At 37.5% G+C, this 13,053-nt stretch overlaps 1 protein-coding gene across 4 annotated transcripts in view; it reads left to right on the top strand.

Moving 5' to 3' along the window:
- The window catches only part of NOL4 (nucleolar protein 4), a 190,917-nt gene that overhangs the window by 150,121 nt on the left and 27,743 nt on the right, over window positions 1-13,053 (top strand). For 3 of the 4 annotated variants that reach the window (XM_061995226.1, XM_061995225.1, XM_061995224.1), the window contains one exon: window positions 4,679-4,792. The exons of the other annotated variant lie outside the window; for it this stretch is intronic. In XM_061995226.1, the coding sequence (XP_061851210.1) occupies window positions 4,679-4,792 (114 nt within the window). The remainder of the gene's footprint in view (window positions 1-4,678; window positions 4,793-13,053) is intronic. 4 annotated transcript variants of the gene reach the window in all.

Here is a 13,053-nt window from a genome sequence, read left to right as displayed (position 1 = left end):
TGCATACTATTGTCAAATGTGTTGGGGAATTTAACACAATGTGTTAGATCTTAATAAGTTGTTGTGAAAGAGTTGTGGCATTTTTGCAATACTCCATTTTGGAAATGAACTAGTCTTACAGTACCCCAGGAAAAAACTGAAATGCAGGAGACCACTAGAGAGTATGAATGTTATTAGGAGCCCAACATATAAAGAAGTGCTTAGTGGTACCTCTGGAAAAACTTGGGTTTTGTCAGTGAGGCATTCATCTGCCCCTTTGGATATCCAGTCACTTGGGAAAACTTGGAACTTTTTTTTTTCTTCTAGATTGAGTAAATATTTTATTAAAATATTTTCTCATTCACTCACACTTTTATATCGGAGTTCATACATGTATATTAGAGTTTCTGTGAATAAAATGAAGTAACTTGTATATTTATATGCTTACAACCATCTTATACTGAAAGATCTCATTTTCAGTGTACTATTTGGGCACAAATATCAGGTTATAAAGCTTGGCATTTTAGCAGGTGTGCATGTGGGCCCATTATCTGACATAACAGAGAACTGTATTTTTTCAGAATTGAGTCAGACTGGTGTAACATGTATCTAGACTAAGCTTCTCTATGACAAATTTGACTTTCGATATTTGACAAATATCGTATCTCACAAAAAAATGTCAAGGTAGTAACTTTAGAGAGAACCACAGGAGGACAGCACGTACAACAGATTGCAACTACAAAGAAGTGTTAGCTACTTTGACTTTTTGTTAAGAAATCTGCAGAAGTATGTCTACCAACAATTTGTACATTCTTCAGAAAGAGATAAGGAGGTGTTTGTATAAAGTCTTCATACCAATTTGCACAAAAGTTATTTATTTTAAAACTGTGCAAAAGTTCTTGTCCAAATGGTGTTTAAGTGTCCTAGTTTTATTGTATTCATCATCATTTACAGGCTGTGTGGTGGTCTCAAGAATCAGGTTTAAATTACTTTGAAATGCGTTTTTGAATATGAGTAGTTTGTCATCTCCCTTGGTCTACCAAGGGAACTTCAACTACTTCCTGAATGTCAGTCACTTCAAAAAGTGTTAAAAACAAAGATATCTGCATATACATGAAATCTAGCAGGTTTTTTTTACATCTTTTGTGAAAATGCTCTCCTGTATTACATCAGAGGCTGAACGTTACTTGTGTGTCAGCTGAGGAGATACACAGAACGAAAAAATGAAGTGTGTTCTAAATGAGATTGCTGCTGTGGTGCAGTCACAAGCAGTATCACGCTTCCAAATAAATACCAAGAAATTCTGTATACTGCTGCTGTGTGATGGGAAGAGGCATATAGTCTTTTCAGGTCTGCATTAAGCTGTTTACCAGATTCCCTTTAAAATTTATTTCTCTCTTCACCTCCAATTTACCATAAAGTTGCTTCTTTTCTATCCATCATTGGTTAAAAGTGACAGCAATGTTATCCTGCCTTCTAATTTTTCTTGCTGAATCACTTGTTTTGATAAAGTTTAGAGGCTTGTTTATTTTCTGTTGTTTTACACATGGGTCGTTCTAGAATAGTTATTTCCTGTTTGACATCACTATGAAGTGAAAGGAATAACAGACTGGGGCTGTGAATGTTATGTATCAAACAACACTGAGTGCATTCTGCCAGTTCAAGCTGGTTGGGTAGTTTTTAAAATGGTGAGGAGTGGGTTGGGTTTTTTTTCGGGGGGGGGTGATGGAGGGATGTCTGTGTGTGTTTTTCCTATATGACATGTTAGTTTGTCAAATGTTTTCTGTTTTGACATAACTAATTTCCTGTTAGTCCAGTGGGCAAGTTGCGGATCCAGGGCATTTAGGAAGAGCCCTTGCAAAAGGACTCCCTCAGCTCACATATTTCCTGATATAGTCCCAAACATGCAGAAACCAGAGATGTTGGCTCTGCAGAAGGGAGCCTGGAAACCTTAAAAAAACCAGTTTGACTGAGGTCTACAGGCTCCCTTCTAAAGAATTGAATGATATTTCCCTTCTGTTTTTTTGCCATATTTCCCAAGGCTTTTGTGTCTCACTTGGATCAGGAGTTGAGAAATGTTCGGAACCCTGCAAGGACTGGGCTGCTTGAGCTTCCTACAGAAGGGCTTTTATAGCTGATAGTCACGATGGAGATCATGAAAAATCAGAAGTATAGAAGATGAGAATGTTAAGTGAAGCCAGAGGGGTCTCTGAGCTTAGAAGACGGGGCTATTAATTCAGTTTATTTTAAAGCATTTTTAAAAGTGTTTATTTAAAAAAAAAAGTTCGCCTTGGGCAAGGCTTTTTAAAATGGATATTTTTGACATTTCACAGATATTGCATTTCATGGAACAGAAATTCCTTTTTTTAACATCTCTACTTTTAGTGACAGAGAACGATGTTCATCTTCTCAGCCAGTGCCACACAAGTCCTCTGCCCGAGTTAAGCTGATAGAGCTCGAACCTTAATCAGATTTTTTTTTCTTCTGTGCTTTGTTACTCTATTTTACTCTCCAGGTGTAAAACAATTCAATAAACCTATTCTCTCCCATAAACAAATGAACTAGAGGAAACTGGGTTAACTTCACTTTTTGGTCAGAATATTAATTTTTTGGCTTATGCGTCATCTCAAAATCCATTGAAATGTGCATATAGTTATAGATCTAATTAATGACCTGAGCTGGAGGAATTAACCAGATGTTTGCTCACCATTTTCCAAGAATGTCATTGTGTGGCCACTGCTATGGGACCACAACGAAACTTCCATGCAGTCAATATAGTCAACACGCCTTGAATGTAATACTTTAAGCAGTACAGTGATACTTGGCCAACAAATACAGGGAGGGATCTAGTGTGGCTAAGTGATGCAATAAAAATGCAGAGTAACATCACCAATCTAGGGAAACAGTGTAATAAATAATAACACTTATCAGTGAAAACCTTCTGCAAGGACTCACTCCTTCCTCTGAAGCTCTGAGGAAGGTGTCTGCTTGTACTGAAATCTTAACTTCTGTAATGACCTCAGGGTTTGTCATCAGAGTCCCTCATCTCTTCAACTGATTGGTTTTCAAAACTGGAAACAAGTTCAATAGTTTGTTCTGTCAAATCAATCCAAGGATATTTTATTGCAGTGTTCCAGACTCTGATTGATTGCCTTTCTTACACAGCTGTTACACTGATGCCAGAGAGCTTGTTCTTGTATGAGTGAGAAGGAAGCCTATCGCACTGGTGAGGGAGACCCATAAATCCCTGTCTATTTCTAAAAGCTAGTTTGGCATCTGGTCCCAGACAGATCGTGGTCCCATGCATCACAGAAAATACAATGTCATTCTTCAGAGCACATCCAAAGACAATAAATTGACTTTAATTTTTAAAGGTAAAAATGTAATGTTAATAATGGTTGACTTCTGTTTTTTCTGAAATGGTTATGAAAACACATAAAATCGCTTGAGCCAATATAGTGGATCTGTTCTAAGGTTGTCTAAGAATTAAACAGGAACAGTTCAAAACTTGCTTCCAAAACTCAATGATATTTCATAGCAGGTTCATATTTATGCTTTTGGGAGTAAGAAAGTAAAGCTTCTGAAAAAACCAAACCCAACAACAAACAAACCAACAAACAAACAAAAAATCCCAACGAACCAAAACTCCCCACACATAAGAAGTTCCTTGGTAGGTTCAACAAAGCTTTCAAAATTTGTGGCAGTTCAGAACCTGGATCAATAAACTGCAGTCTCTGGAGTGGGCTTATATGTATATCAATATCTGTGTTATTATCCCCATTTTCTTTATTTTCTTAGTAGTTCAGATCTATCTTTGTATGTTAATGAAGAAAATTAAATTTATTTGGAGCTTCATCTTTCGGCTAGATTGTTTTGCATGTAGTTAGGAAAAATAGGTGTATGAATATTCTTTTTAATGAAGTAGTAGGAGGGATCATTTTGGAGTTCATAACCAACAACGGAACTGAGAAGATTTTAGCATTCCCTTGTTTTTGAGCAATTCTTTGCACCTTTAACCTAAGACATGTAAGTGCTATGGGAGTAGATTTTAAATTCGAAGAATTAACTGTATGTAGTCGAACCACAAAATATCTACAGTGTTGGAAGCCTGGCATTATCAAATGAAAAACAGGTAATTTATTTTAGTCGTTTTAATCACATCAGTCATGTTGCGGCAAGAAATGCAAATATTCATGTAGTACAGATTGAGACTGCTCTGAAATGTTCTGACAATCTGTTATGTTTTGAATGATGTTTCAATCCTACCACTTGAGGATTTTTTGTTTTGTTTTTTTTTGTATCACTATGAAAAAAACCACTACTCATCTCCGTCACACGTTATACAGGATAAAAAGCCTTTCAGTTTTCTTTACACGAATCAGATGGCCAGGGTGCTGCTGGAACACGGAGAATATGCCACTGTCTGTTCAAAGTACAGCTTAATGAGCCAGCCTAAACATACTGGACAATAGAGCTGTGGGGGGAAAGGGCTTCTCGTGGATCTATGGATCAGCTGCAGCTTTAACATCTAACTAGCTTCATTTTTTCATCTTTACAAGTTCCATTTCCCTGTTTTGTTGGTATAAACTGCATTTCAATAAGCGGACTTTCCTGCCTAGGTGACGGTATTGTGTGCTTTGAAAAAGGAGGTTGTGGATTATGCTAGAAATAATTTCTGTGTTTCTTTTTTCTCTCATAGTCACGACCTATTCCCTCACACCTTACTTCAGCAGTTGCAGAGAGTATCCTGGCTTCCGCCTGTGAGAGTGAAAGCAGAAATGCTGCAAAAAGGATGCGGTTGGATAGACAGCAGGTACTGTGTTGTTTGGGGGTCTGCCACATTTATAAAGGCACTGAACTAATCTGTATTTATAAAGGCACTGAACTAATTTACATAGGATGCCGTGCAGAAGGGTGTTACAATCCCTATACATTTCTTGCTAGTGAGGATAAGTTCTTTAAATGAATACACAAGCATGTCTTTGTCTATATTTACATAAGCTGTGTGAGGGTGCATAGTATATTTACAATGTCCGGCTGGATAAAACTGTATTTTCTTCTCGGCTGTTGTAGATTAAGATGGCATAGTGTATAATCTACATATTAGAATTAAAAGGAACACAGCATACAGTGTATAGAATTTACATAAAGAACAGAAATGGTGCATGTATCCATGAGTTAGTGTGTTTATCTGTGCACATACTCTGTTTCAAAATGTGTATCCATTTTTAAATGTAAAGTGAAATAGTTTAAGTTTCTGTTGCCAGAAACAGAAAAGTTATTGCGGCATATAGCAAAATGCTGTCAATTAGCTTACTAGGGAGTTTTAAAATTCATATCAATATTTTTTCTTATGTGATTATTCACCTATTATAGTGTGTTAGGATTTCATTATTTTCAATTTGCTGAGAATTGCTTTTTTTCTTTCCATTTTTTGAAATCAAACTGGTAGCTCATTGCAAACTTTGATTATTTAATTACTCCACAGATATACTGAATGTCTAACATTCTTATTGCAAAGACTACTTTGCTCTGTCATCATAAAAGAACTTTTTTTGTGGACACAAACATTTGTAAACCAACATTTTGCTTTTATACATAGTCCACTCAGTTCTTTCTCTCATGCCATAACTGAATAACAATTCCTACTGCTATCCCTAGAACAGTTTAGGATCTGAGAGTGGATATTGTTATTTCTTTTTGATGATATATTTCTTGCCATTATCTTCATTATTGCAGTACATTTGCCTTAAGATTTAAAATTAAACATGTGATATCAAAGCACTCTAATGTTAAATATGGCTTAGTTTAGGTGGGGTGCTCATTCAAATTGGGAAGGTTTTACCTTCTCCCATTTCTTCTCTGATTTTTCAATAACAACAACAACCAAAGCTACGAAGTCAATGTCTTACGCCTTCTAGGAGAACTAGAGAAGGCTTGTGCAAACATTACTTTCATTGGACAAAACTAGTGTCTCAATTCCTTGGTCCAGACAGGATGAAGCAGAGTTTTTGGGCTGTTTCAGTGAGAATCCCATAATACTCTCCAGGGAGATTCAGAGCTGTTGAAACACAAACACTTTTGAATGTGTAGACATAACTCAAAAAGCATATTGGTAGTACTTTTTTTTTTCTTTTATTTGTGGTATTCCTGTCACAGAGGGATTTAGTAACAGTTATCTCTGAGGGGAGAGGTACCTCTTTACTTTTCATTACAGAATTGAAAATTAGTTGGCAGAATGGCTCCATGATCCCCTTAATTACAATTGGGTTCTGCTTCCTTCAGTTCTGCCTTCTTTTTGGCAGTGGGAACACTATGGAGGTAGTTGCAAACAGCAGCAGCCATTAGACTGAGCAAGCAGTAAAATGTAGCTTTGATGCTCGCAAAACAGCAAATTCTGGATAGATTTGTTGAATTATTTTGGCTGGAAAAAAATGTGGGAATGTGTGTTAGATAGTTTCATAAAACTTAGAACAAGAGATTTACCCTGCAGGGTGAAATAGGTAAGTCGTTAGAAAAGTAAAAAACCTTGGTTCTAGCCCCCATTCTATTGAAATTTGTTTATTCCAAGTATGAGACATTAACAAATTAAAATGAGAGCAAAACATTCCAGGATATTTCTGAGTGAGGTATTTACCACACACTACTGTGCTTGTTCTTACACTTGACATGGAAAGTGCACCTGTATCCTCACATCCAGGGAGAGTGACTTAAAGATAAAAGGGTTCTATTTTTTTTCCTCTTCCTAGTTGTTCCTTTTGGTTACTTTTAAATTTGCTTCACTTTTTTTTTTTTTAACATATATCCAAAATAACTATTTTCATTGGATTTTTTTCTCAATCAGAAAAAGTCTGAAAGAGTTCAGTGTGTTATTTTCACTGTCACGTAGCTTCTAAAAAAGAAAAAAAGCACTTTTGTCTTCTTGTTAACTTGTCTCTACTTTTTCTTTTTAAATGAAAATTTCTGAAATAGAGCATTATACCAATGGGTGGACTCAGACTTCAAGGACTCTTCAGTGGAAATTTGGGGGGAGGAAAGGGGAAATAAGATTTGGATAATGAAAATTACCACTTCATGAATTATATCAAGAGTTCTTCTAATGGAGGACAAGCATTAGACAGTCCTGGAAAGCAGATTGTTAAGAGTAGATTGTAAGAGCACTCGTTCAGCACTTCCCCTCAGAGTTAAAACCGCTTTATTCTTGCACGCAGCACAGTGAAGGTCTGGCTTTTATTCTCCAGAGGGATGATCTACCTCAAAGTGAGATGTAATTTGCATCCCCACCAACACCTTTTTCATAATATTACCCATAAAATGTGAATTAAGAACACAATGAATGAATATTGCTTTAAGCAATCTTGAAGTTAAGACAAAACTTTGGCAGCTTCCTGAACTCCTTATTTGTGCTCTTTCCCCTTCTCCATTTCTCCTCCTCTATCTAGCACAACACAGTCCTTGAGCAGGAAGTTCTGAACATGTTGCATGTACGTCTGTTGTGGTTTAAGCCCAGCTGGCAATGAAGCACCATGCAGCTGCTTGCTCACGACCCTCAATACCGAATAGGATGGCAGAGGCCCAAGTGAGATAGGAGGAGAAAAGATACCCAAAGGTCTTGAGGATAGAGACAAGGGCAGGGAGGGCTCACTGCCAATTATGGTTCCAGGCAAAATTGACTCGACTACTTGACACAGGGAAGAAAACGATATCAGTTTAATCCACTGACACCTAGAAATAGAACAGACAGAAAACAAAACCAGAGCAGGATGATGAGAAAAATACAACCAGCACTTTAATGTCTCACTTCCCCATCCCTCCTTTCTTCCCAGGCTCAGCTCACTGCTCCCAATATCTTTACCTCCTCACCCTCAGCAGTGCAGGGGGACAGGGAATAGGGATTCTGGTCAGTCCTTCACAGATGGTCTCTGCTGCTTCTTTCGCCTCAGAGGAGGACAACTCCTCATGTTCTTCCCCTGCTCCAACGTGGGGTCCCTCCCACGGCATACAGTCCTTAACAAACCTTTCTGGTGTGAGCCTTTCCCAAGGGCTGCAGCTCCTCACAAACTCCTCCACAGCAGCACAACTCCAGGCACATTCTGCTCCAGTGCTGGCTCGCCACAGAGTTATGTCCCCTCTGGGCACAGCCACGCCTTCTGCTGTGGGGTCCTCTGTGAACTGCCTGCAGATCTCAGCTGTACCATTGCCCACCACAGGTTGCAGGGGGACAGCTGCCATCTCACCATGGGATGCAGGGGCATGTCTGCTCCAGCACATCTTCTCTCCTCCCTCATTGACCTTGTGGTCTGCATAGTTGCTTTTCTCTCATGCAACTCCTTCCACCATCTTCAACCTCTCCTCTTCCAGCTTCTTCTTAAAAAGTGATTGCTGAGGCACTCACTTGGCTCAGCCCCAGAGGCAGGTCTAACTTAAAGCCAGGGAAGATTTCAGGCAGCTTGTTACAGGAGCCACCACTGCAGCTCCTCCTCCATTACCAGAAATGGCTCCACACAACGTCCCTAATGGAAATCTGTACTTTGGTAAAATAGTATGAATTTCCAAACTAAATATGTTTTTGCCTACAGTGTTAATTTTAACAGTGGTTTGATGGAAAAAATCTCAATTATTGCTCATCAAAAAGAACCAACTTAAAAGTCAAAGCTATGGAAACTTCTAAGAGCTCATATTTTCTTTTGAACAGATAGAGTATTGGCCGTGCTCATGAGTATTAGCTTTTCCTTTCACAAGTATTAAGCGTGAAGGGTTGGCTTTATATACCTGTAGTCCTCTGCACAGATTTGTTATCTCTTCAGAAGAAACCTCTCCAAAGTATGTGTATGTATCTGCACATACACAATACACAAATATTGCAGCTTATGAATTAATTTCTGGAAGTATTTCTGATAGCTGCAGTGCTTAACATAGCCCAGTTAAGTCTGGTGAAGTTAAGTCTGAAGTAGGAAGAATCCATTGTTCTACCTATATGCTTTAAATTCCCCTCAAACGTATTTCCTAACTCATGACAAAATTTATTTCATGATGGGAAAATAAATGTAATCTCGCCTGTCAGGAAACTAGTAACTTCCCCTAGTTTTTGGAACCACAGCAATAAAAGCATTGTCAGTTTCTGAGACTTCTCTGTAAAGAACGTAAATGTATTTACTAGCTCATGGTAGCTTGGACTATAATGCTTTGGCTGTCTGACCATGTTAGATGTTACTCAAGTACTCTCTTTAGCTTCAGTGCATTTCATTATCTCGAGACCAAGCTCTGTTGGTTGGCCTGTAGGCTTAAGTGCCAAGAGATTATAAATTAGGTACCTGTTACCTCACTGTCACTTCCACTTTTTAATCCTGCCTGGTATAAAAATCAATTTATTCCCTTGCACAAATTTTGTAGATTTGTATTTTTTAATTGTATAGGTTAATGATGCTGTGGCCAAACACTGAAACGATCATGCCACTAGGCTGGATTTGATTGATCTTTCCCAGTCCAGATCAGGTAGTGGGCACTGAGCTTTTTTGTTGCTCTCTAAATCGTCTCTGCTGAGTCTGGGTTCTGACAAATGGTAACTCTAGTTGGGGACTTTTTTCATCACAGGTGATAAAAAAAGTAGAAATGGGAATTGAATCAACCTTCTATGACTCACTTCAGTCAGAGATAGAAGAGGCGTTGTCTGAATCCTTAAGATTTCCTGTGCTTCTGAGTGATACGGATACTCTCCTGGGACAATCCTTCAAGTTCTTTATTTCATCTATAGCAATATTCAGTGTGAAGCAGTTTCACTGAAGTGAAAGTTCTGGACTACTAACAACAATGGACTCATGAAACAAATTAAGTAGAGCTAAAATATAGCCCTTTTTACATATATTCGTTAAGTATGAGGAACAGGATTACTTATTTTGTTGTGTCCTTCACTTTAAAACCATATTGTCTCTTGATTGGGCAAAAGAAAAATGCTTAAATAAGTAGAAAAATCTGGAAAAAGTCATCCTATCATTACTGTCCTGAGCAGTGACCAGAGGTTGGGATGTCTGTTCTGTGGGTTGCTGCTGCAGAGGCCTCAGCTCTGTGTCTCTACTTGTTATTGATCACAGAAATGGAAGTTTCATTTTAAGAGCTTAAGTGTTGTCAGCTTCTTCTGCTTCTAAACAGGTATGTGTGTGGTCTAGTTTTTATAATAGCTCATCATAAATCAGCCTGGAGCAGTATTGGACTATGATACTCAGTGGAAAATGGAGGTAGATTAATCTTACTACTGTCCTATCTGAAAACAAAAAGACCAATGAGAATTCTTCAAGGAAAGATCTAAGAGGAAGTATTAGTTTATATACATCATTACGTGAGAGAGCCTGCCCCTTTATTTTTCCTAAGGAAGATGAAAAGGTGAAATCTTCCCTTGAAAAAGTAAGTAACAACGATACTAGGGAAAAAAAAAATTACCTTCACCTTTATTTAGACACAATTGTTTTTTATAACAGCTGCCTTTTATTTCATTAGTTTATTGTTTAGAATTGATTCTTTTTGCATGCTGTCACATTACAAAATTTATGAATGAGCATTTTTCTTCTAATTGAAATAAGAGGTTTATGGCAATCAAGATAAAATGTCATCAGCCGGGAGAGAGGAGGAATATGGGAAAGCAGGAAAAGAACTGAATCATAGAATACTATGTAAGTAGAAGCATAGGAACCTTTTTATGGACAAGTTGTGTATAATTAGCTAGATCATTTAGAAATATGATGCAGCTTTATTTGCACCATGTTGATTTGTACCAGTTAGGAATCTGGACCTTTGAGAATTAGTTATTGTGTTTGTAGGCAGGAGAACAGTGGTCACATGCGACTGTGAAGCCAATGAACTGGATTCTCTCCTGGATTCAGGCCATGTTATATCAGCAGCTGACCTCCATTTCAGTGAGTAATGTCATGGAAGGGCTACCATAGCATGCAGAGTTTTTTGGTCAGCCAAAGAATGAGCTACATACACTTCTGTGATCCTTGTGCCCCAATTGCACATACAATGTATGATTCTTTTGTAATTATATTTCAGATGACAAGTTGAGACCAAAGAGAGCTTAAGGTCAGAGTAAAACGAGAGTTATCTTATATCTCTCCCATCCTCATAAAGGTATTACTAAGCTAGAGCTGCTGCTTTTTAAATTAATAGACTCTTCTTAGGGTATTTGTCAGTATTTTATAGAATATATATAAAAGAAAGATTTTCTGCATTTTATTTTTTTAAAAATGTGCATTTAAAGGGTACAGTTTCTTTTCATTGCAGAGACTAAGTGACAATAACAAGTCAGTCAACTTTATAGCCTGACAAAGGTGGTGTCTTCATACTTTCACCACACAGATATCAGAGCAATACTTTTCTTATAAAATTTATAATTTCTTTAGTTTGATTCAATTCAACTGTTTTTTATCGCTATCGACAAGGCAGGTGAGAGGTAATGCAGTGAAGTTACTAGCGTATGTGTATGTCTCCATGTGCACATGGGAGACAATTTCCCTTTCACTGAACAAGTCAGTTATATGAAGACTTACTTTAATTCTTCACATGAGATCATATTTGGAGATGGCTGCAAGACAAATTTGCAGTTGCAGGGGTGTTACTTACTTCATCTGTATCTCTGCTTCAATTATTTCACTCTCTGGTAAGCTTCTCAAAAAGGTTCCCTCAATATAAACATTAAATGTCTTTTTTTAAATCATAAGGTTAAAAGTTATGATGTAAGATTAGGATAAAGACGATGAGGATAAATTTGTGGGTTATATTTCTGAGTGTTGTGGAAGTTACTGGTTTCTTTAATTATAAAAAGTAACTTAGTAATAAAAAAAGTCTTTGGTTATTCGAGCTTTTTGAGCTGATAAGAGCAAGTCTACACATCTTTCACAGACTCATGCACCATGATGCTGTGAAGCAGTTTTTTATGATAAAACACGGAATGCATTTTTTAAGAAACCCCTCATCAAGATGACAGCTATAATTTTTTCCATGCTGTGATCTGTAACCAGGCAAATTAAATATCAATAATCATAATGGTGGAGTGAAAGATAATATCTAACCCCCAAGGAAGGGAAAGTTTAATGATCTCAGGTTTACACTGAAACGTAAATGATAATAAATTTGCAAACAGGCACTTTAAACACATTCTTCACCCCCATGCTAAGGAGGAAGGCAAATCTGAAGTTTTCAGTGCTTTAGTAGCGTATGAATAGGGTGTTAAGAATATATCAATATTTAGTAATTTTAACAGTACTGCTTTTAGCTGGTAGAGGAGTAGGAGTAGGTGGCTATTAGGTTTCTGACAAAGCAATTATGGCCTAGACACATATGCTAGGAGCTGACCTGACATTTGCCTCTGGATAGTTGTCATAGCAGCAACCTGAATAGAGCAGCTTGATACAAGTGCCAATTGCAGACTGAATACAGTTTCTGTGCTAATGCAGTACATCTGAATATTAATAAAAGTGCACATGTACTGCCACTTGGAAATCAGCACTACTGCATTTCCTTCCATTTCTATCTGAGTCTTAAATGTTCGTTTTTAAAGAAAATGAGGTTTGTAAGGAGATGTTAATGATCTTCCTCCGTACAATTTCTGGCGTCGTTTGTCAGCACGAAATGAGGGTTGACCTAAAGAAAGACTCTTGAAGTACAGTTTTATTAACAACAACAAAAATATAACAACGTCTGGCTGTTGCAGACCAGGAGCAGTTTGTGTCTTGATTAAGAAGGAAGGAAATTACTGGTGGACAAATTACAGGTAATTGTAAAACTGTTTTGGATGAAACTAATTAAAAATCTGAATTGCAGTAGAGGCATGGACCTCCATTTCAGGATCACTGTATCTGGCATTCAGGAGTAGGGGGGAAGAGACCTTGAAACCTTGCATGTTTTGAGGACAGATAATTTGTTTCATCTGTGCCACTAATGCACTGCTTCTAAATCTGGACACTGAGCAGTTATTTCCTGTATTATCCTTCAGACAGCAGGAAAGAAGCAAGAAGGATATATATTTATGTCCTCATATGTATTTTGTTGTTCTTTTTCCTGATCAATGTGTAGTACAGC

This window comes from Colius striatus, chromosome 4 (assembly GCF_028858725.1).
Source record: "Colius striatus isolate bColStr4 chromosome 4, bColStr4.1.hap1, whole genome shotgun sequence".
Taxonomy (NCBI): Eukaryota; Metazoa; Chordata; class Aves; order Coliiformes; family Coliidae; genus Colius; species Colius striatus.
Note: the sequence above shows the minus strand (reverse complement) of the source record. Positions and strands in the feature narration are given on the sequence as shown.